At 38.1% G+C, this 24,034-nt stretch overlaps 1 protein-coding gene across 5 annotated transcripts in view; it reads left to right on the top strand.

Moving 5' to 3' along the window:
• cnih3 (cornichon family AMPA receptor auxiliary protein 3) overlaps positions 1 to 24,034 on the top strand; it is an 87,492-nt gene that overhangs the window by 12,721 nt on the left and 50,737 nt on the right. For all 5 annotated transcript variants that reach the window (XR_010096373.1, XR_010096374.1, XR_010096375.1 and 2 more), the window contains exon 2: positions 12,210 to 12,278. Coding sequence is in view for 2 of the 5 variants with exons in the window: in XM_063495845.1 (XP_063351915.1) it covers positions 12,210 to 12,278 (69 nt within the window). In the remaining 3 variants the exon portion in view is untranslated. The remainder of the gene's footprint in view (positions 1 to 12,209; positions 12,279 to 24,034) is intronic.

The following is a 24,034-nucleotide window of genomic DNA, read 5'->3' on the forward strand; positions in this document are numbered from 1 at the left end:
CTGGCCAACTTTGGTTCTCCATGAAGCCCAAGCTTGTTCTACTGATCTGTAATACCCCTGACATGTACGTCACACGTTTGCTGGAGGATGCATTGGTAAAATCCTTGGAGGAAAGGGCCATATAACACCACAGGAAGATGAATGGAAGGGGGATGAGGCAAAGTCTAATGAAGGATATAGGATATATAATGAAATATACAATGAAGGACTGATAAAGAAGATGAGGCCAGTCAAAGACAAAAGCCCAATTCAGCTGCTGGACAGGTGACTGGGGCAAAATTAACATAAGACATGAAAAGAAAGGAAAATGGCAGATGCAAAGCGGTGAGCAGGTAGCGATGCAGATCAAAAGGAAACAAGGTTAATAAAATGAAAGTTCTTTGTTGAAAAGGTTGAGTTTCCTATAGTGAGGGGGTGGGGGAGAGGGCTAAGATATATCAAGCTTTTCTAGAAGACAAGTGTGACAGCACTGGAGACAAAATGCAGAAATAGATCATTATTTCCCTCTTAATCTCCTTAACTTGAGATAGAATAGACATCAACCACAGTAAGTAAAGTGTTTTGTTATACGGCTGACACTTGACATTCACATTAACTTCCAATAGATAACTTGTCTTAATAAGAAGCACGTTCTTTTGGCTGTTCCGTTCTTGACAAGGGGTTCCCACAGCAAATACTTGGATAGTTTTTTTGTTTGTCATCATATTTGACTCTGTGTAATGGCTTTAAGTCTTACGAAGGTGTGAAATGGTGAATTTTAGTATTAACAAAGACGTAAACTTGCAAACTCCCAACAATGAACAATTTGTCACATTTGCATTAGATCATGCAAATTTGACTTACCTGCTATAGGGTAGTAATCTGTGCATGTTAGCTACTCAAATAACATGGAGGAAGCTGAATGAAAAAGCTACTGGAATTAGCCATTTGCTAGATGTCAAGCAGCTTTTTTCTGTGTGATTAGGAATGCAGTGTAGGCATGGTGTTTCTTTAAAACATTTTTATGACTTGGAAGGCTTCTAACTTTGAGGAAAAATATCTTGAACAAATTGTTAATTAGAGTGATTTTTTTATTTTTTGATTCATTGAGCACCAAAGAGCCTGGCAAGCTTGAATTGATGAACCAGCAAGTGTTCATAAAGTACTCACGATTTAAACAGTAGTTCCACAATGGGTTTTTGAATGGACAGCTCTGTGGACAGCAGTCTTACTTGGGATGCCAATAATTAATTTTAAGACGGGGGAAACAGAAAGGCTCCATACCAGAGAGTGAAGTAGACTGAGGGTATGGCTGAGTAGTCCAAAAAAATTATACCCTACTTTCCTCCACTTGACTTTATAACATTTACATTGTTAGAACTAGTTATGAAGGAAGATTTAGCAAAAGAGAAGGGCAGAGAATCCAGCCACATTTACTCCTTAACAATGTCATGGCAGAGGCCACTACAGTATTTAGAAGATGGACTACAAGATGTGCATTTTATTGTGCACAAAGGTTTGGGAAGAGAATATTTAAATGAGTCACAAATGGGATTTCAGGCATTTGTTTGACTACAAATTGCCCTACAATTAGTCAAAAAAATGGCATGTCTTATTTTGCACCTAATATGATTGTATTGTATTGCATTCATTTGGAATGATTGGAAGAGATGTTAGCAGAATGAGTTTTGCATAGATGGATGGCTTAAAGCTGTGACTGCAGTGCCAAACCTGACAAAAAGTCAACAGTAATTCACGGTAATCCTAAAAGCTGGCGATAGCTTACCACAGTGGACATTACTAATACAAATTAAATTACAGAGAACCTGAAACACAACAATAAAGTTAATATAACCCATAATTTTGACTTATAGAGCTTGCATAAATATATTGTAAAAAGACTGGTTCTTGAATTAGCACTTTTCTACTCTGAGCGCTTTATACAACTTGCCTCATTCCACCCATGCACGCCCTTTCATACAAGCACTTTTTTTTTCTATCCTTTTCCAATGTAAGTGCTTTCTATTTAACATTCACACTCCAGTGGATGTATCAGGGAGCAACATGGGGTTAGTATCTTGCCCAAGGATATTTGGAATGCAGACTGGAGCAGACGGGGATTGAACCACCAACCTTCCGATTAGGCGGTGCCCTGCTTTCTTATGCTACAACCACCCTTCAAACTGTTCATGGTCTTTTTATGAACTGATTCAGATGCAGATTTACATTACAGGTTACCGTTTTATTACAAATTAGATTTTGAACATCGTGAAAACATCTTAAAATTTGCCTCGATTTGGAAGCTATTGGCATTCACTATGACCTTTATCAACTGCTGAGCTCATCATCCAAATGATTACAGGTTGTGTACATTTCACTTAGAGTTTAGCACAGGCTCCAGTAAATTGGACAAATGAGGATTTTTTTCATGTTTAATGTGCCTTAGCACAACATCACACTGAAAAACTGCATAGGATGATACCATTGATTGTAATCTTAATGAAGCAAACAGTCAGCATGGTTTTCAGGCATCAGGAACCTAAGGCTAATAGAGGTTGTGTTCAGTATATAGCTGGGCTGCTCAGAATCGATCTGTCTGTTCATTAACCCCTGCTGGCTCCTCATCCATCATCCTGACTCCACTGTGTCTGTTGTTCCACTACACAGTGCCTGCTTTGGAGGATTTCAGGGGTGATCCTCGCCCTGCCTCCTTTTTCATTTCATGTCCTTTCTTTTTGGTTATATTGGCACTTCTCTGTTTAAAAAATTTTAGGTAGTCGGTAGTGTGAGGTTTTGAAAGTGTGCAATTTTAACAGTAGACTTTCTTCTTTCATTTTATCCAAAATTCATTTGCTGTGTCAGTGATGATGTTACAGTAGCCTGGTGGCAATTTCACACAACCCACAGTACACGTCCCATGACATTATGAATGTAGTCTTGATTAGAGATGATCAGGTTTCCACAGTTTTTTGACTGTTTCCTTAAACGATCCTCTGGACAGACTGCTTTAAACATCAAAGGAATCATCATCTCTTTGTGGGTATGTTTAGTTTGTGAATATTTCTCTGGGCAACGTGATCACAGTTGACGAGGTAAAGTCTCTGAGGGCTTGTTGACTTGTACTGATTTGTCTTTCATGAAAAAGGAAAAAAAATCACTGCTGCTTTGTGTATACTGTAGTGTGTAACAGGTATTTAATTTCTTAATGGGTTTATTTTTAAAACTCAGCTCACTTATTCTTCAGATCACAGGGTTGCACAGCAAGTATGTTTTTTGGGGGGACTACCAAATGGAGCCTAACTGCTGACAAGTTGTAACTGTTACTCATAATTTTCATGTTATATTTACACTGAATTAAAAAAAAATTAACAGGTACATATTGGACAGCTGAGGCCAACACTACCCATACTGCTGAGCTTACCTCATACCTGTATTTGTACTCTTACGTTAAAGAAAGAAAAATCCACAATGGTCACTGAAGTAACTTGAAAAAAACTGCTAAAAGTTAGCTAATGAAAATCAGACATTGCTTTTGAATTGTGGTTCAATAGAATTAAAATTATAGTACCCTTAACTTAATATTTCTTTTGCTGTCTGTCAGTGTGACTTCTGCACATGTCGTCAGATTTCCTGGCCCACTCCTCGTGAGTAAACTGCTCTAGCTGTTTCAGGTTGAAAAGGTGCTTTCTCCAGACTTCATGTTTCATGTTATAGTCAGATTTAGATCAGAGCTCATAGAAAGGAATTTAACCAACAATTTTGCCCATGTGTGTGTGAGGGATAGTAAAATGATATTAAAAAAAATAAAATGGAAAAGCCTGAAAGTCATCTCACAGGGATTGCTTGCATAAACACGGACCTAGCTCATATATAATATGAGCATAAAAGGGCGAAAGTAGTGAAGTTTGGACATCAGTTTGGAAAGTCTGAAGTGGTGGTATGATGTACGTAGCCTACAAACATTAGTTGTATTGATAATGAGTTTTTAATTTTTTTTGCTTCTGTTTTGTTTTTTTGTTTTAGGTTTTAGTAGTTTTTTTAGTCTTTATAGTATTACGGTAGTAGCAGCATTGATTTTGAGGAAAACGACAACCAGAAATTATGCTAGCGTGAGTGTGCTGGCCTCACACTCAGAAGTTTTCTTGTTTCATGGAGCACAGAAAAGGAAATTGAGGTACTAAGGTGTTGTTGGCCAATATGCAACCTAAACCTTATCACTGTGACTTTTGTAACCCTATACAGATTCATCAATACAGAACAATACAACAATACAGAACGCACAGAAAAGCATAATAGGTCAATTTTTAGATGCAAGTTTTTTAATGTTGTGTACTGACATGTAATTTTCAAAAGGATTTGCAGCCCTGTATTGAATGGCATGGTACGATTTGATTAATAAACCTGCCTCTCAGGTATATGCTTCTTTGGTGGCCTCTGGTTTATGGGTGTGAAACAATAACAAACCTTTGCAGTAGTGGCTCAATAACAGCCTGTAAGGCCAAGAAAGCAAGTGTTGCTGGAATCAGTGTTGCCATGGTAATATGAACCCTGCTAGTGGCAAAAAGATATTATTATTACAATTTCAGTGAGCCTGCAATTACGTCAGATTCTTTGGACTATTCAAATAGTGTGGCCACACAGGTGGTTTAATGTAAACAAATGGATACAATATGTGTTTCATAACTATCACACGTGCTGTTCGTTTGCTTTTGGCACCTTGTAGAAAGTCCTGACAAGCGAACTGTGCATAAATAACAACACGCTGGTAGAAATTTTTAAAAAGGAAAAAATCAATTTCATTTGATCTCTTCAAAGTAAGGTGTGGTCGAGTGCAAATGTGCGGCCACAGGGCATCAACAAAACGGACTTTTCCAACTGTCTCGCCATGCCAAGGTGTTCAGTTCAGATACCGGCCCACTGGCTCGAGTGGTAGAAACTGTAACACACTGAGAGTTCAAAGTACCTAAAGTGGTATTCTGCAGGTGGGGAAAGCCCTATGTTTTGGTGCAGCAGGGCAGTCGCACAAAATGGCTCACTTAGAAATAAGTCACTTAATAGGTTCTATTAAGACATTTTTAATTTATTTTCTCTGTGGACAGGGTGTGGTCACCTGACCTGTGCTGGTTCTGAGGTTTATTTCTCTTTGCAGATTTAGCAACTATTTTCTAAAATGCACAATGTTACATGATATAGCAAGCCTGCTACTAAACTGCTGCTACTGCTATTAAAGTACATCATAACTTTAAATTCAAAGTGATGGCTCCTACCAAAGTCTTCTAGAAGCACGTCCTGTTAGTTAGCAGCCATATTGATAATCCTTCCGGTAACTTTTTTTGGACAGTTACTAAACTAAACTTTCATAACAATTGTTAATCGAACATAAATGACTGCACGACTGAACTTTGGATGCATGATAACTTTATTGAAAGTTCAGCAGTGAGAAGAAGAAAAAACAGGATGTGCACTGTAAGGGTTGTCAGCAAAACTGATACTCAGATATTAATTAATAGTAAAAATCAACAATACTAAATTAAGATAATCATTTGCTATGGTATTGATAGCAACAGTGCCCTGTTTGCCTCCTCTTGCTGATAACTTCACACAGCAATGCAGTGAAGAAAGCAAGGCCCACTGATCTTCCTCTCTCTAACAGCTAAAGTACTTAGGCATTCATAACAGTTTAGGAGGAATTTCAGAGGTCAGTAAAGCTACTGAAACAGTTATCATAAATGTTAACCTATCCAGCACGCACTACAAGCAATTACCTGAAAGCCATATTAGCCATCTGGTATCAATAACTTAGCAGCTAGGAGATGAAAAGTGTAGTTGGGTAAACTGTGAATAATTATTGCAGAGCTGAACCAGTCATGGATGGAGCCGTGGCAGTGCGTCTTTGTACAACTATTTAATAAAATGTGGTTCTTATTTTGTTGTAGCCATCAACAAGGTCAGCTTTAAAATGCAGGCAGTAACGGTTTCAATTTTACAGTGTTCTTTTAGAACTTCTTTATTTTAGTATAACTTATACCAACTTAACCCAAAGTTTATTCTTTACTTTTCCATAAATCGTTTAGTTGTGTGAGGTATTGTGTTGTTTGTTGTACCCTTTTGTTTTTTGTTAGGTTCTGAAATCTATTGTACCCTGCACAATCTGTAATGAAACTATCTAAATAATTTGTAAAACAAATTAAAACCTCCAGACTTGACATTAATCTTTTTTTTTTTTAAAGCTAAGTCATATTTAGGGAAATTTAGTTGAAAACAAGTTAAATTAACAAGTAAACAGTTAATTCTTTTGAGATATGATTTCTTCACCATTACTTCTTTTGCAGGATAGGGTTAAAATTTTCCATGTGGCATTGGATTCAGTATTGAGTATTTCCCTGGGTATTGTTATTGAGTTTTAAATTCCAGCAAAGTCTGCTTGCGTATCGATCCCACTTATCAGTTCCACTTGCACTTCCACTGCTGTACTACTTCTAAGAAAAGTGTTCCGTATAATATGTGTAATCACTATTTGTTTTGAGTGACGACCCCAACACTGATCACTACAAAGAGAAGAAATACCCCCGACATGCACAAACATTTGACCACAGCATGCAAATAATTAGCATGAATGTAATATCTTTGATATGCTACTTAGCAACAGTGGTGTCTTCAAAGTGGAGCCAATGAGAATCGATAAGAGAATTAATAATGAATCAAATCAATGCATTATATCGATAATGGAATCGATAAATTCTTATTAGTTCGTATCACTAGTGACAACTCTAGTCGACTAAGAGAACTATGTGGCAGAATGTGGCTGCAGCATACCAAAAATGAACTAGCTTGACAATATTTGTTACTGAACTAGGGCTGTTCGATATAATGATGTATATCGGATGATGATATAAAAACGTCTATCGTTTCATTTTACGCTATCGTTTGTTTCGTGGTGTCGCAAAATAAACTGTTTACGGAAATATTTTTTCATCGTTTTGATGGTCACTGTAGTGGCTATATTAATTTCTTAAAGTTCTCTCTTTCTCTTATATTTAATATAACCACCCTACAGACAGACAAGCGCCTGTTTTTATGCGTTGTCGTTAGCAACAACGACGGTAAAACCATCGCGTGTCCGGTTGTTTATTTTCCACATAAATCTTTCACAATAAAGCTCAAGATCCTGTTGAGACTTTTCAAAATAAATTGAATCACGTGAAAGAGTCTGCAGAGTGTTTACGGATGAGAAGCAAGCACGCTGTGTAATAAATACTCACAAAGAAAACGGCGGCCGTTACAACTTATGTCTAAAAATGCATCCTTTAATGCATCCGTTAAAACACTCGACTCCAGGTACACGACACCCAGCTGGAAACACTTCACGCAAGTCGAGCTGCCCGAGATTCACAGAATTTACAGAAAACGTTAAATCTTTGTGATTTATATCGTTATTGGGATGATAGATGTCTTATATCGGGATATGAGATTTTGGTCATATCGCACAGCCCTATACTGAACTGCCTATCTGATTTAAATTCACATTAACTGGTGCCAGAATGCCTTTTTGGATTGTTGCAGCACACTTTAACCATTGCTTGTTTGTTACCTGTTAGCATCCACTGTGGAGAATTAGGGGTTGAGTTAGAGTTGGCGTATTTCATATTTCTGTTATTACTGATTTTAATTTTGTTGTTTCTAAAATGAACGCCTACATGGTAGAATTAAAACATGTTTTTGGTCGGGCATAGCTGAAATTGCAAATTTAATTTGGCAAACAAATTAGGCTAAATAAGCTTATTTTTTTTTGCTCTATCTTTCCCATGAAAGACACACACAGCACGGTGTCAGTCTCTTAGTCGCAATGAAAGACACTGGAGAGTTTGGCATGGCAAAAGTAGAGCGGAGGGTGCCAGTTTGGCTGTTTTTGCCAGCCAACCCTAACTTCAAAGCACTCTGTTACAGTGAACATCCACATCAAAATAAAACTGGATTTGCAAAAACACAGCATGCAGTCACTGCAAAGGAATCACCCTTCGAGCATGTGACAAATTTGAGATTTGGTTGTGTGGTCTGCAGCTCGGGGGCAGATGTTTGTGTCTGATCATGACTGAGTAGTCTGAGATAAGGGGGTGGAATTCTGTTTTCTGGTGTGTTTTCCCTTAAAGGATCAGAACAGTCAATTGTAAAAATAAGCTCAGTCTTGAAATGTGGAATTTGATGCTCTGACTCTTTTGTCCAATGGCTTGTATCGTGCTTGTTTGTAAAGGTGTTTTTGTTGCCAAGCATCATCATTGTCACTGATAGAGGCAATGTCAGTTTGAAGATGAGAATGGAATATATTATTGACAGTTTTGCTATATGACTGGCAAAATTTGGATTTACTGCTAAAATAAGTTTGTTGGGAGAAGAAACCAAAGCATCCGTACTGGTTCTGGTATCTGTAATCCAAGCAAACAGAGCTTTGGTTTGATTTCATAATGGGCTCTTGCTCTGATCTTTTGCCTCACTCAAAGCCCTTTTTGCCCCTGAGTTGCTTCAGGAGAAGGTACTCAGTAAACAAAGTCCAAGCAATTTAAGCTTTCTTTGAAAGTTGCCACTTCACAAGGGTTCTTCTGCTGTCTTGCTCCAAACCCATGCCTCAGGCTTCTTTGCCTCAGGGCGAGTTGTTCTATCAGGGTTTGCTTCAGCAAACGACAGTGCTATCCTTTCTTCAGATGTTGAAGTTTTCATAAATTGCTTCTTCTCAAAATGCCCAAACTGTTTACCTTGAATGACCCAGCCAGGAGCTATTTTCTCCTCTTAATCCGGCACACAAAACTTTCTAACATGGTAAACGTAGGATTCGCTGAAGGAGTACAAGAGGTGAAACTCCAGATTTACAGCTCAGTCTAAGTTATATTTGACTGTACCTGCAGGTTAAAACTGAAAGATTTAGATCATAGATACAAGCTACGAAAGTAAGTTCTCTTTGTAGTGTGGTTGAGGTCGCCTTGAAACGTTTGGTTTCACATAGTTTCTTTTTTAAACTAAATACATAAAACCAAGTGATTATTCAACATAGTGATCAACATCTCTGAAATTTGTTGTGAAATGATTTGCTGCACCAGAACCTCATTTGCTCTCCATTGAAATGTGGTTTGTTTGTTTTTTTAAATCTGGCCTGTGCCGGTGTTTGAAAACCATTGAACCATCGATTCCAGGCAATTTGGACATATGATAGGACACTGGTTGGACACATCTCCAGAGGAATCAAAAAGAAGGAGAGTGCAAGGCACATCTGATAGTGGAGGCAATGATAAGCACTTTATTAATATGAATGTGAATGGGTGGCTATGGCTTGTTGTGTACAAGTGTTTTGAGCACTCAGTAAGAATAGAAAAGCACTATATAACAGTCTGTTTGCTATATTGCTTTTAATTCAACCCCTTCCTGAATAAGAGGTGTTAAATTATATTTTGCATACAATCCTCTGATTTCTGGTGTATCTACTGTTTTTTTTTCTAACTGTGAATGATCATCTAAGGATGACATGCACTCAGAACATTGAGTGTTTCTTCTCATATCGTGCTCATAAAAATGTATAGGTGATAATTTTCTGCTGCATGATGTGTAGTCTCTGTGGAAGAGTACATTCTGTGCTTGGATTGATGTGTGTGTGTGTGTGTGTGTGTGTGTGTGTGTGTGTGTGTGTGTGTGTGTGTGTGTGTACGGGTTCGTACTATCCTGGTGGGGACCAAAATCTGACTTTTACTATCCTGGTGGGGACTTTCTGCACCGTGGGGACCAAAATCCAGGTCCCCTCGGGGTTGAAAGCAATTTTCACACTCAAAATGCGGTTTTACTGTCAGGGTTACAATTAGGTTATGGTTAGGTTTAGGGTAAGGGTTAGGGTTAGGCATTCATTTTTAATGGTTAGGGTTAGGGTAAGGGGCTAGGGAAAGCATTATGTCAATGGGATGTCCCCACGAGGATAGCAAACCAGACATATGTGTGTGTGTGTGTGTGTGTGTGTGTATCCTCCATGAGGAACAGCCTGGGGGAAGCTAACGCGCTGTAACAGACCAAGGTAATGAGCCACGATCACTGTTAGGATCCACTGGGAAATAACATGTAAAGCACTTCCTTTCACTGTGTGGGAGAGCCTAGGGAAATAACTAAGATTGGTGTGAACCTCTGTCATCACTGTTAATTCCCCGTACACACATTCACATGTGCAAACACATATGACACTGCTTCATTGGTCTCTTGCTCATATAACATATAATGCATTGATAGTATTTTTATACTACACACACAGAAATCCAATTTTACTGACTCTGCACACACACACACTTGTTTTCATATCTTAGTGACCACATCTACTTAACATAATGCTTTCCTTAACCGCTTACTCATCAGACTTGAATACCTAACCCTAACCCTTAGTCTAAACCTAACCATAAACTAACTGACACTAAAACCACATTTTGAGTCTCCAAAATTCTTTCAAACTCGTGAGGACGAGCATTTTGTCCCCATAAGGGACTGTTGGTCCCCAGTAGTAGCATTCCAATTTTTGGTCCTCACAAAGATATCTAAACATGGCACGCACACACTGATATATGTGCTGATGGTGTTCTCACAACTCACAGCTCTCCCATGGTATACACGCACTGGAGACACAGAGTATCTCATGGATACACTTAGAAATACACTAATCTTTTCCAGCACTGTCACTTTAGCTCTCTCATTGCCTCATGAGGCCCAGCTAGTCAAGCAGTGGCATCTGTCTTTGTAGTGCAATTGCTTCCACTGCAACACATAACACCAATTGAACTGTTGCATCGTTTTTTACTGCTATTCATCAATAGCATTGTTATCAACTAAGACCTACAGTGCAGTGGTGGGTGAATGGCTTGATGTCACTTGTGGGTAGATCTGATTAATTATGGCAGATTGTGTGAATGATGATGAAGCTGAAGTGTCGTTTTCAAATGGCAGATGATGTAATACTCCAAACCCATACAAAATGTTTTATATTTCCTTAAAGTTACAGTGTGTAAAATCTCACCACTTGATGTCAGTAGATTGCATATTGCAGTCACCTGAGCTCTGTTTGCTTACCCTCCCAATTCAAGTGCATAATCATTGCTACGGTGGCTGCTGTAGGACAAATAACTCTGTTGTGAGTTTAGACTTTCAGTCTGCTGTTTACCTCAGCTGTCAATATGTGTCCATGTCTATTAACTCTGGAGGAGGCTGTAAATTTTTGTGAAAGGGGTCTGATACGGGTTGATAAGTTAGTGTAGCTCACTTCTATGTTTTGCCTGTTAGCGGCAGTTACCATTTGTTAGGTCCAGTTAGTATCTGTTAGTTGATGTTAGCCTCTGTTAGGTGCTGTTAGCTGATATTAGTGCAACTTTCGTTGAAGTGGATCAAAATTGTTGATCTTGGACACTTAGCGAATAATCTCTCCCACAATGTGAGAATGTAATCAAACTGTTTGTCAGAGGGAAAGACACTGAGCTACTACTCATGGATGGATGGATGGATGGATGGATCAATAATGGCTCTTAGTAAAAGCAACGTGGAGAGAGATGAGGTTTTACAGTACAGAATATAATCTCCATGTCAAAGGCTTTTCTGGCATTGCAGCAGGTTGACTAGTTTGTTCAGCAAATGAAACATCAAACTGCAGACATGTTGTCCTTACATAATTCAGATGGATTTTAAACATAAGTGGACTAATTTGCCTAATCTGTGAGGTTTTAGACCACGTGGAAATGCAGTCATCCAGTGAGCTGAAGACATTTTCAGGGCCTCTGTCTGTGTGTGTGAGAAACAAGGTTCAGGACTGAAAGTTCAAAGTATTTTTGGTGGAAATGTACTTGTATAGTCCTTGGTTGTTGAGGATATGAATCTCTCTACCTCGCTCTATCTATCTGGAAAGCAATAGTGCTTTATGGTGAAGCAGACTAAAGAGATGTAAATCTTTGAACTCATACACTTTTTTTTACATTTTTTTTTCATTGTATTTGGAAAGTACTTCTGATTTATATGGTTATGATTAATTTTACTTATTTAGCATAAAGCAAAGACAGTCTAATAACACTGGCACTCTGCAGCTCAGCTCGGTACATAAATCTACACTGCAGGCTGTTTCTGTGAAATAATGATGTTCTTTCAAAGTGAGAAATGTTGCTCTTTACAGTCCCTCTATCTTACTGGTTATACAGTGATCATTTCTTTCCCTCTCTTTGTGTCAGATAACAGCTTTTGATGAGCTTCAGGCAGATTTCAAGGTGCCAATCGATCAGGGCAACCCACTCCATGCGGTAGGTCTGCTTTCCCTGTTCATTTTTATTCATACACCCTTCTTTTACAGATTTCTTTTCATGATTATCTTACTGTCTGTGTGTTGCGTTTTGAGAAAAAATGAAAAGTCCCGCATAATGCAAAAACATTGCAAGAAGTCGTTCTCAGTCTTTCCCAGTATATTTGACTGTTTCTTCCCTGTTTCTCTTTCCATTAATTTCAAATCAAGCAGTTGGCAACATTCTAGTTTTGTATGCCCTCCTCTTCTCACTTCCTGGCTGACAAGCAAACTCCTATTATAAGACTTCAGGCCAAAGCATTAAGTATGAATGATTCATCTTTTACAAAAAAACAACCTTGAATATGGTTATAAATAAAATCGAAGTGACAAGCCACAAACATAGGTAAATGTGGCCTGCCAATGATGATTTTAACAATGCAAGCCATTTCTAAACTGTCAACTCTAAAACCTCAAGCCCCTAGATGTTTAATACAAGCTCAGTGCTAGACACATGTGTATGGCAATCTTTGCTGAGTCACAATTATAAGAGGGATGCTAATCAAGCTATATAGCTTGTGACATCATTACCTAAGCTTTCAACTGATTTCAAATGATTCTTCACCTTCCACTAACATGAAGCAATAATTCAGGGGTAAAAAGCAACTGAAATATATATAATCAAGGGTTTATTTTTAATCATGAAGGAAAATAAACGCAAGTAAATTTCACTTGACCATATTCCACTAAATGTAATGACTTTGCACTTATGTAACAAAATTATGTGGAATTTTTTAATGTAACAAAATCAGTTAAAGTCAGCATTTGAGGCAGAAATTTATTTGAGTGTAACTTTTTGGTTTTTGTGCAAAAATATTTTTTTCTTTACTGCAGGACTTTTGTAAGTTGTGGGAGATACTATCACAGCTTAATAGATTAAAGTTCCTGCTGAATCATTTAGCAATATGATGTACATTTCATGGTAAATGGACTGATCCTTATATAGCGCTTTTCTACTCTCCCGGAGTACTTAAAGCGCTGTATACAACATGCCTCATTCACTTCTAAACACAAGTGCAAACTAAACTACATTCACAGTCCGATGAACGCATCAGAGGGCAACTTGGTTTAAGTATCTTGCCCAAGGATATTTGGCATGCAGACTGGGGAAGCCAAGGATCGAACCACCAACCTTCCGATCAGTAGTTGATCTGCTCTACCACCTGAGCCACAGCCACCCACAAAAATCCAACCAAATATACATCAACAGACAAGAGAAATCATAATCTCTGTATCTGCTGGTACATTTATTCTTGCTCTAATACACAAGGCATTTATAAAACTTAGGTGTTCCTTTAAGAGACTCACTAAATATGTGATTTCTTTTTTTTAAAGCATGCAGAGACACATCATTAAATTGTGTCATTGGCAGTTCTGATCTGGAAGCCCTTTCAGCAGGGCAGCATCATTTATCAGAGTTTTCCACAAGCAGCTTAACCCAAACTTCAACCTTCCAAAGATGCAAAACATTGACAACCATTTTCTACTCTTTACAAGTAAAGTTCAGATCTGTTGGTTGAGATTCTAAAAATGATTTTTGTGACACTATTTATTTCAAAGAGGCTTTTTCGGTGATCTGACAGCAGTTTAACGTGCTGGCATTATGGCGCATTAGTACACTCTGCTAAAATTTCCATAAAAATAACAAAGGCAATCTTTTAACTCAGAAAAAGTCTTACAATAATAAATTATTGTTGTCACATTAATGCTTTTACACAAGACTACAGTATAGTGAGATAAGAAGCGATACACCAATTCAATTTTTTCAGCTCTGATATGAATAGAGGCTCATAATAAATAAAAAAAAGTTAATACACAAAATATATAAATGTACACAATTTACATTTAAAATAAAAACAATAGAGAAGAGAACCACAATAAATAACATGAAAAATTTGCACTTTCTTTATTTCAGCTGACTGTGAAAGTCTTTAATGTGCATGGCTCTTATTTGTGCGAATCTCTTTTTTCCTGCCCTCAGTTTTATTATTACTGCAGATCCTCACACCTTAGTTTTTGAGCAGAAGTTAAACGGGTAAAGATCTATATAGCACCAGTATCAATAGTCCCAGTATTTGCCTCAAGGTAGTTTGTATTGTAAGGTAAAGACCCATCAATAAGAGAGGTAAAACCCACTTGGTGACAGTGGGAAGAAAAAAACTCCCTTTTGACAGGAAGAAACCTCCGGCATGACCAGACTCAGGGAGGGACAGCCGTCACAATGGGCTGGCGGTTAGGGGAGGAAGACAGGAAAAGACAAGAATTACTAGTGACTAAATGCAGAGTGGTGTATAAACACATGATCCCAAGAAGTGTTACCAAAGATATTATAGTGTAAAAGAAGATGCCAGAGAAGGTCAGCTTAGTCTTTTAATTGCATCAGCTCAGTTGGGCACCATGTGGAGTTTTAGCAAATATTGAAAACTACATGCCAGAACTTACTGTTACAGCAATCGCAAAATACCTCCAAACTACTGATAGCTTTAACTTAAAACTGAACTGAATAGATGAGACTTTTACTGTTACTGATAGAAATCTTGCTTTTTGAGTCTGATGTGCTCTCCACATTTCAGACTGGTTCTTCCCTCATGAGAACCGTGGAGACACAAAGACACGAAGCTGCAAGCCAATCCCTGACAATGTTTGAAACTAATTGATTTGACTGTAAACATTAACTGTTTTGGACTTTTGGACTAACACACACAAAAAGAGCTTGAAGTTGGTCCAATCCCAAGATTAAAGACCACAAAGGTCATACACTTCCTGACTTGAGACTGACGTGTGCAGACAAAACATCTATGTTAACCTTTAAGGCTTTCATTCTCCTACAAATGTGCTGCGTTTGAATTTTGTTACTGTGATGCTGTGATTAAAGGGGATCATTTTTTACATCCACATATATGCAGAAAATTATAGGCAGGAATAAAATCTCATGTAGGGCAACATATATTCAAAAGATAGCCCTTTTGGATTTAGTTATATGGGTAAGAGTTTTAGGAACTCAGCTATGGGCAGAAATCTGTGCCATCAGAAACTGAATTTGAATAAGTTAAATTTGAATTTGAATTGCTCAGATTGAATCTAAATTGTAACTTGAATAAATGCTTTTGAAAACTGAATTTGAATTAGTCTAATTTGAAATTGAATTTATGGTTTGAAAATGATCATCACTAAATTGAAATTGAATTTTATATTTTGAAAATGAATTGATTTGCTTTGAAACTGCATTTTATCCTTTAAAAATTCAGCTCTCGAATAATTTCAGTTTCACTCTCACCATTCAGTTTCAGTTCTACAATTCAATTTCAGTTCCAAAATTCAGTTTTTTGGAACTTACATCCGGTTCCGGGTCAAGTGCAGATTAATGGAACTACGTTTTACTAGCGGACCGAAAGTGTTACTGAAGGGATTCTACAGCATCTTGAGCTGAATTAAGACTTCAGAAGTCATTCGTCATGTCGAATGACCAGCGGATAAACTCTCAGGTTGGTAATAAATGTATTACATGTATAAGAACAAGCATCATGTTAACAAATGATAGCCGTAAGGTAACTTTTATGCTTATTGTAGCTGTTAGCTAAAAACGCAAATTTAGCGTAGTTTGCCCTGAATTCAGCTTTGACAAACAAATATGATCGACTGTTTCTAGTAGAATTCCAAAGTTGTCATCTTGGACCCTGTCAGAGCCCTGTATGCTTGCAGAGACCCCTACAGTAGGGAAACAGGCAAAACGGTGTCCAAACCTTTGTGTTTGAGCTTTATTTATGTCTTACACAGCATCCCAACTCTTTAGCTAACTTAATAACTTTAGCTAAAGTGAATAGTTAGTCTAATTTATTAGTGCAGCAATACTGGATCACCTCCGTTTGAAGTGATATAATATGATATACAACTATCACTGAAACAGCAAACTTTGTAAATAAACAAACAACACTTCTCATTCTCTAAACGTTTGGCCACAGCTGTAGATTACACTATCAGTGCTTGTTCACTCTTGACAATAATTACATTTCTAAATTCTCTTTGTGCATTTACAGGTAAACAATATCTAATATTTTATCTAAATGACTGCTTTGTCTTTGAAAAGGTGAAGAGCCTGAGGCCGGTGTGACAGTCCAGTTCTACTCTAAGTACATCCTTACGGTGGCTCACAGGACAAGGCCACATTCCTGTCCTGCCAGAAGAGAAGAGAAACTTCAGAGTCTTCATGCAGTTCAACCACACCTGTCATATTCCATATGACAGGGGTCTCAAACTCCAGTCCTCGAGGGCCGGTGTCATGCAACTTTTCCATGCCCTCGAGGACTGGAGTTTGAGACCCCTGCCGTATGGTGTTCATGCAGTTTTCTACCCCACAGTTACAGCATGTCTGACTGCCTGTTCAGGATATGCAAAAATATATGATGAGTTTAAGCATGTGATGACTAAGGCCTTCCATTATGGTGTTTGTCATCACGTCACAGACATCTGGATGATCATTTGGAATAAACAAAAAACTAAAAACTTGTTACTTCATCTTTTATCTTCTTATTTTACATTTTTCATTGTTAGGCATTAGGTTTATTTGTAGTAGTCCTTTCCACCTTCTTTCCCTCTTCCATGTTACTGTGTCAGCTTGTCAGCATCTATTTGGGTTTGGAAGTGGAACAGAAAGTAAGGAAATCCAAAGTGCCATTAAAACCAGGAGAGGTTCTTATATTTCAGAAGAAGGGATTAATTCAAAAAAAATGACCTCAATGCCATATTTTATTTAGGAACCCTAGAGAGCACTTTGCAAAATAACACATTCTTATAATTTCACCCTCAGATGAGCCAAGCTACGACTGTCAGGGAAGGTGATGTAGGTACAGAGCATGTGAGAGTGGTTAAGTTAATGTCTCTTGTCTAGATGAAGGCACAAGAGGGATCAATGGCAAGGCGTAGAGATTCAGTATCTTCAGTCTTCAGTGGACACTCCATTTCTGGCACAAAACACCTGTAAAAGATGGTCGATTTAGGAGGTGACCCGACAACTTCAGCCTGTCAAACATGGCAATGGAGCAGTATGTTTAAAAAAAATCTAATTAAGCATGCACTCAGTACCCTAAGAATTGTTATGGTAGTTAAACACAGTGATAGTTGTATATCATATTATATCACTTCAAACAGAGGTGATCCAGTAATGCTGCACTAATAAATTAGACTAACTATTCACTTTAGCTAAAGTTATTAAGTTAGCTAAAGAGTTGGGATGCTGTGTAAGACATAAATAAAGCTCAAATACAAAGGTTTGGACAGCGTTTTGCATGTTTCCCTACTGTAGGGGTCTCTGCAAGCATACAGGGCTCTGAGAAAGAAACAGATCGACTAGAAACAGTCGATCATATTTGTTTGTCAAAGCTGAATTCAGGGCAAACTACACTAAATTAGGGTTTTTAGCTAACAGCTACAATAAGCATAAAAGTTACCTTACGGCTATCATTTGTTAACATGACGCTTGTTCTTATACATGTAATACATTTATTACCAACCTGAGAGTTTATCCGCTGGTCATTCGACATGACGAATGACTTCTGAAGTCTTAATTCAGCTCAAGATGCTGTAGATTCCCTTCAGTAACACTTTCGGTCCGCTAGTAAAACGTAGTTCTATTAATCTGCGCTTGAACCGGAACCGGATGTAAGTTCCAAAAAACTGAATTTTGGAACTGAAATTGAATTGTAGAACTGAAACTGAATGGTGAGAGTGAAACTGAAATTATTCGAGAGCTGAATTTTTAAAGGATAAAATGCCGTTTCAAAGCAAATCAATTCATTTTCAAAATATAAAATTCAATTTCAATTTAGTGATGATCATTTTCAAACCATAAATTCAATTTCAAATTAGACTAATTCAAATTCAGTTTTCAAAAGCATTTATTCAAGTTACAATTCAGATTCAATCTGAGCAATTCAAATTCAAATTTAACTTATTCAAATTCAGTTTCTGATGGCACAGATTTCTGCCCATACCTCAGCGCCCAGCAGCAGCTTTACGATTGGTTGGTTTGTATAAATTTCTTTTTTTAATCTAATTCATTCCCTTCTCTTTCTTCTTCCTCCCAAACATAAAATTATTCAGTGTTACCACTCCCAAAAGCGATCAGGAGACGTTGCAGAGAAAGATGTTCTTCGGGGTTGGTTAGCGTGGGAAACCTACTCTCGGTGAAATTGTTTCAGGATCAGTTCCAGGGCTCTAAACCCCTCTCCCCAGAGTATTCTGAGCTTTTACAGCTGGCTCTTAATAATGCACACTGCTACAGCACCAGCAGTGAGTCTGAAGGTGACATTGACTTAAAAGCTCTGGACTGTATAGCTTCTTAGGACTATTGACTTCTATACGTACATGCTTGGGGATGGGTGTCAGAAGCAGGGGAAAAAAGTTGCAGAAAGAGCAAGACTTCCGAAAAAATTTGCAAACTGGGTGAAAGAGTTTGAGATGGAAGCTGGCAGACAGAAAAGGGGAGAGCTGGCTGAATGAGGATTTCGTAAGAGGCAAATGAAAAGGACTCTTCAGATTGAAAGGCATTTTCAAAACTCTGAAAACAGTGCATTAGACCAGATTTCCCCGCTCAGTACCACTTTCATATTTTGTCATATTTGCATATCATTATGCAATGCTGAACGTATCAAAGAAACCAGCGAGGGAATGGGTACAAAAGGTTCCATCTAATTTTCTCTTCCATTTTTCTTTCTTCTCTCACTCTCCCACATTTCCTTAACCCATCCCTCCCCCATTCTCCTCCTCCTTCTTACATGAAACGCATCACTGCAGTCAATATTAACATGAAAATGTGGCCTTGAATTGCATGATTTCTTTCCAAAATACACATTCATTAAAGGCATTGTTAAAGTTTTGGCTACTCGTAAAAGTTTTTACGGCAAGTTCAACTTGATGTTTTAGTTTTCTGCTGGGTTCCCAGGGGCCTTGAAAATCTTAGAAATTTTGGGGGAATGGGAAAACCTCAGAACAGATTGTAAGAAAATAAAGCAACTCTCTCAAAATTACATTTAATTGATTAAGTCAGGAACAGCATAAAAGGAGGGGATGAAAGGAAGTGGGTTGCAAAGTGGGTATTCAACTCTTTTCAGGATAAAGTGTGTTAAAGAGCCACTGTATGACATCTGGTGCTTTCTTTTTCTTTCTTTCTTTGTGTGTAGTGTGTGTATTAATTTCTTTCTGGGGACCAAAAATTGGAGGTTTACGATACTTGTGGGGACCAACAGCCCTTATGGGTGACTAAAATCCCGGTCCCCACAAGTTTGAAGGCATTTATGAGACTCAAAATGTTGTTTGAGTGTCAAAGTTTCAGTTAGGTTATGGTTAGGTTAGAGTTAGGGAAAGCATTATATCAATGAGATGTCCCCACAAGGATATAGTGTGAGTGTGCACACTAATAAATTTAACTAGGCCATGTAAGCCTTAACTGAAAGGTTGAAATTACAATAAGACATAATAGAATTTTTACTGAATAACTTACACAGTACACATAAATTGGTTTTTTTTCCATTAAAAGGACTAAGAATACCAAATTTCCCACATATTTTGCACATCTTGGTTTTTGGTATACAATAAGAAAACATTCTCTCATTTACCTTTCTGGCAATTTGATGGTTTCCTTCTGAACAGCCACAATTTTCCCTCCATCTCTCTAACACACACACAGCCTCTTACTGAAACTGTCCATATGATCTGTCTCTCCCTAACTTTTGCATAATGTCTCTCAGTTTTCTTTTCCTCTTTCCGCTCTGTCTGTCTCCATCTTTCTTGCTTGAAACCAGCAAGTCTAATTAGCAGTTGCTGTCAGCCTGCTCCCTGAGGGAGGAACCTCACACTGGGCACATTGTTCATGCAGACACATGGTCAGGTGCTATCTCTCGGCATCACTGTCAATCCATCCCTGCTGCACAGTAAACTTTATGTAAAAGTTGCTCTCTTGTTGTTTCCCCTCTAACTGCCACACACACACGCACACACACACACACACTCAAATATGGAGTAGCAATCTAGGCAACTTGGAGGAATAAATTTATGAAAAATGTCACATCACATGGAGGACTGGTTTTTACCCATAAAACATATGGACTGTTTTTTACTGGAGGCAGATGTTCTGAGTGGGTTTCTAAAGTTTTTTTCCAGAATTTGTACGTGTGTTTTTATCATTTTATGGCTGTTTTTCAATCAGGATAGCTCGTGAAAATGGAAGACCAGAATTAGGATTTTATTGAATTAGCTGACCTGCAGACAGCTGAGACTGAAGAAGTCACTTGTATGAGCGACGAAAAGTTTCTCCACTGAAAATGTTATGTCCAGATGAACAGAATCAACATTTTTGGAATACTAGTTCAGATCAAAGAAATAATTGGCTCAACAGATCTTTGACTCCAGGGTTGTTCCTGTTTTCCTTGACCAGTGACAAATAGTAAGATGTTCTAGCTTTGTGGAGGGCTTTTTTTTTAGAGAGTAACAAACTATTTTAAATAGAGATCAAATAGGTCAAATAGAGATCTTTTAAATCTTTTACTGCATTGTGCAAGAACTCCATGTGAGAAAGCATTTTCAAGTAAGGATCAAGTTAATGTGGGCCTACAGTGGTGTCAATTAATATGGGTATTTTCAGATGTTGCTTTATTGTACAGTCCCAACAACAAACCTGAATGTGCAAGTTGCAAGTTTTTTGCATGAAAAAACACCTCTTGCAGGCAATGCTTCGATGGGTATTCAGAGTCAAAGCAACATCCACATGAATGCCAGAGCAGAACACTACATTGTAAAGATTTAATGTTCACTGGAGTACATATTATCACACAAGAACATATTCTGTTCTACACAATCCTAAAAAACAGCTTGCTTTGCATGGCTGTTAGGAGTTCACACATTTCAGTGGTGCGCACACCGATGCACACAAACACAGATGTCCTTTGAGGAAAACACATTTTACTATTCATTACATTGTTGCCTTAAGTGGAATTTCCTCCTTGTGACCTCTGATGCCTATATGACTGACTATAGCGAGGCTCCTCGTGCCACCATATTCCCATCCACTTTATTATAAAGGGATGAACCTGTAGCCAGCGGCACTGATAAAATTGTCTGAGTTGACATCAGAGTGATAAGTGAGAAGAGAGATGACAAAAAGAGAAACTGGGATTTTGTGGCTTTTGAGTGTTTCCAATATTCATTTTTTGCTCAGCGTCAGCATCACACCAAGCATGCAGGCAAAACTGATGACAGCTTCTATAGCCTCTTCAAACTTCTTTAAATGCTACCGCAACCTATCCAACACTTTGTCTCCTTTGCCTGTCACCTTTCGACACCTAGTGACATCATTTTGCAGAATTTAAACATTATGAACAAACTCCATCAGTTTATTAAGTGTACGCTAGGCAGGTCCTTTTAACATCCTTCAGGCTACAAGCAAACCATTTTAGGGTGTGGTTAAGTCATGGTTAGAAACTAGAAGATGTTCCCTTTAAGTATGAAAAATAGGTGAATAATACATATAAAGGGGTAGCTGTGATGTAACTAGGACCCTTACGCTAAACAGGTCACTGGTGACCTTAAACTGCTCTGCCTCTTAAAATGAAGGTAACTTTAATTTCCCCACTCCATCTATCCCTCTCCAACCCACTCTCCCCTTCTTTTTCATTTCCTGTTTATACTTCCATGCTGCTCGCTTGCTTGTCAACCAAAGTAACATTTCAAAGAGGCATCAGCCTAATTGCTTGCAAATGAGTAGACAGTTTTGGGGGGGTGGGGGGTGCACACATACACCCACAAACACACATTACTGAACATATAATAGCAGAATATATTTGTCTTTCACACCCGGCAGGAGATGAAGGCAAGGGGAGACGGTGCAGAAGTGAATTGGACTGGTCCCTGATGAGATGCTCAGTCTCGGACATTAGCAGTGGAGATAATTGGCTATCAGACAGAGTCCGTCATGGCTGCTGTGGCTTGTTTATGTCAGAAAGATAGGACTATGTGCAACTGTCTCTAAGTCTAGTGATTGAGGTCACATCAGAGGACAGAGCGAGAGTTCAAATTGTCTGTTAATATAAATTCTTACCCAGAACTTTTCAGCATATCCTCAGAGTTAAAGTTCCCTCAGCTAAAACATCTTTATCTTATATTTTAAATTTCTAAATTAATTTTCTATAATCTCTATATCTCTCTATAAAATGTAATTTATATTTAAAGTTTCCTTTAAATCCTTTAAAAAGTACATTCCTCCATGCTTTTGCCTGTATCTGGAAGATAACACACTACTACCATAGACGGTGGTGATACTGTATCTAGAAGCCATTTACTAACCACCATTAACCTGTTAACGTCCACCAGTGGACTTTGCAATCAACTGGGATTTTGTCTCATCCAGGCAACTTCCGGCATTTTCATTATTATGAAAAGGTAAGTTGTAGTGCAGACCTATTTGAGAGCAGGTTACGTTCAAGATTAGAGATCAGCAGGTATCAAATTATCACCAACCAGTCCTCCGGAATATAGTGTCATCATTCCTGGAAGATCCTTCAGACCCTCGTTGTCCAGTAGGGTCTAAAGTCCTGGTGTTTATTTGATAAGCATCAGTGAGTAATCTAGATTCTTAGACACAACTTTATTAATTTCTTAGCATCTCAGCATTTCTCAGAAGTATAGATGGAAAGTTTTTCCCCAAGTTTCATCAATCTGCAGTAAACTAACTCTACAAATTGTGGATGAATTTCAGAATAATATTCCTGAATGTAAAAATATGAACACTCTGAATATCTTGGCATTGACATGGCCCCGTGAATTGGAGTCATGTAAGGTTAAAACAAACTCAGCCCTAACCCTCACCTGGTTACTGTTGATCTCATGGATGTTAAAAGCCTGAAAGGGACATGGCTGAAAATCACTATTGGATGACCGTAATCTTCATGTCCTCACCCAGCACTGCATTATTAATAGGAATCATTCTGTCATGGAAATCACTGCATGGACTCAGGATCACTTCCAAAGTCATTTACCATACCATCCACAAGTATGGGTTAAAGTTCCATCAAGGAAAGAAAAACCTATTGGTGAACATGATCCAGAAACATCACCATCTTCTCTGTGCCAAAGCTCATTTAAACAGGTTTGAGGCAAAGTGCAAACATTTCTGTGGTTCAGAAGAATCAAAATGTAAAATTCTTTTTCAAAGACAAGGACGATCTCTTTTCCTCCAGACTATGAGGGAGAAAGACCAATCAGTTTGTTAGCAGTGTTCAGTTCAAAAGCCTCCATCACTGATGTTATGGGGATGCATTAGTGCCTATAGAACTGCCAGCTTGCACATCTGGAGGGCACATCAATGCTGAAAGGCATATACAGTTTTTAGAGAAATATGCTCCCATGCAGATCTTTTTGGGGAAAGGCTTGCGTATTTCAGCAAGATAATGACAAAGACCTAGACACGTTAAATGGACTGATTCTTATTAAGCACTTCAGCACTCGAAGTGCTTTATACAACTTGCTTCATTTATCCATGCTTTTTCTAAGTACTTTCTATCTAACATTCACACATATTCATAATCTGATGGATGTATCGGAGAGCAACTTGGGGTTTGTATCTTGCCCAAGGATATGTGGGGATCAAACCACCAACCTTCCAATCAGTGGATCTCCTCAGCTGCAGCCACTCCAGAATTGTTGATCTTTTAATTTCCAGAATCAGAT

Source organism: Pelmatolapia mariae, linkage group LG15 (genome assembly GCF_036321145.2).
Source record: "Pelmatolapia mariae isolate MD_Pm_ZW linkage group LG15, Pm_UMD_F_2, whole genome shotgun sequence".
Classification (NCBI taxonomy): domain Eukaryota; kingdom Metazoa; phylum Chordata; class Actinopteri; order Cichliformes; family Cichlidae; genus Pelmatolapia; species Pelmatolapia mariae.